Source organism: Calidris pugnax, unplaced genomic scaffold (assembly GCF_001431845.1).
Source record: "Calidris pugnax isolate Ruff unplaced genomic scaffold, ASM143184v1 scaffold803, whole genome shotgun sequence".
Classification (NCBI taxonomy): domain Eukaryota; kingdom Metazoa; phylum Chordata; class Aves; order Charadriiformes; family Scolopacidae; genus Calidris; species Calidris pugnax.
The window spans coordinates 31,174-32,367 of NW_015091480.1; the positions used below are offsets into that span (position 1 = coordinate 31,174).

The 1,194-nt window shown below is 59.5% G+C and overlaps 1 protein-coding gene across 1 annotated transcript in view; it reads right to left on the minus strand.

The window, feature by feature from the left end:
- The window catches only part of LOC106899779 (leucine-rich repeat LGI family member 4-like), a 6,420-nt gene that overhangs the window by 3,884 nt on the left and 1,342 nt on the right, over nt 1-1,194 (minus strand). Inside the window, exons 2-3 of the mRNA XM_014961690.1 lie at nt 1,032-1,179; nt 782-946 (exon numbers count right to left, since the gene is read on the minus strand). Coding sequence (XP_014817176.1) covers nt 782-946; nt 1,032-1,179 — 313 coding nt within the window. The remainder of the gene's footprint in view (nt 1-781; nt 947-1,031; nt 1,180-1,194) is intronic.

Below are 1,194 nucleotides of genomic sequence, written 5' to 3' on the forward strand. Positions count from 1 at the left end.
GGGGGGGGGGATGGTGGTGGCCCCATGGGGACGTTGGGGATGTTGGGGTTGGGGTGACCATGGTGGCCCCATGGGGACATCGGGGTTGGGGTGATGGTGGTGGCTCCATGGGGACATCGGGGACGTTGGGGTTGAGGACCACTCTATGGGGACATTGGGGACATTGGGGTGGGGGTGATGGTTGTGGCACCATAGGGACGTTGGGGACGTTGGGGTCCTACACCCCATTTTGGAGGTCCCTCAGCCTCTTTTTGAGGTTCCTCAGCCCATTTTTGGGGTGAAAACATGGGATTTTGGGTCCTGTAGACCCTTTTTGAAGTTCCTCAGACCCTTTTGGAGGTTCCTCAGCCCATTTTTGGGGTGAAAACATGGGATTTTGGGTCCTGTAGACCCTTTTTGAAGTTCCTCAGACCCTTTTGGAGGTTCCTCAGCCCATTTTTGGGGTGAAAACATGGGATTTTGGGTCCTGTAGACCCTTTTTGAAGTTCCTCAGACCCTTTTGGAGGTTCCTCAGCCCATTTTTTGGGTGAAAACATGGGATTTTGGCTCCTCCAGCCCATTTTTGAGTCCCCTCAGCCCATTTTTTGGGTGAAAACATGGGCTTTTAGGTCCTCCAGATCAATTTTGGGGTCCTCCAGGTCATTTTTGAGTTCCCTCTGTCCCTTTTTGAGGCCCCTCAGCCCCTTTTTGGTGTCCCCCCCATATCTTTTTGGGGTTCCCCCTTCCTGAGGTGGGGGGATTTTTTGGGGGGGGAGAAGGGATGGGGGGTGTCAGGACTCACCGTTGATGATGGTGGGGGCCCGGAACCGTCCGGCCAATTGGTCCCACTCCAGGAGGGTGCAGGCCCCCCCGAAGGGCTGGGCCAGGACCACCCCCGGGTGCCCCCCCAGGGCGAAGGGTTCGGCCGCCAATGAGGAGAAGGGGAGGGACTGGAAGGGGCGGAGCTCTGGGGGATCTTTTTGGGGTTCCCCCTTCCTGAGGTGGGGGGATTTTTTGGGGGGGGAGAAGGGATGGGGGGTGTCAGGACTCACCGTTGATGATGGTGGGGGCCCGGAACCGTCCGGCCAATTGGTCCCACTCCAGGAGGGTGCAGGCCCCCCCGAAGGGCTGGGCCAGGACCACCCCCGGGTGCCCCCCCAGGGCGAAGGGTTCGGCCGCCAATGAGGAGAAGGGGAGGGACTGGAAGGGGCGGAG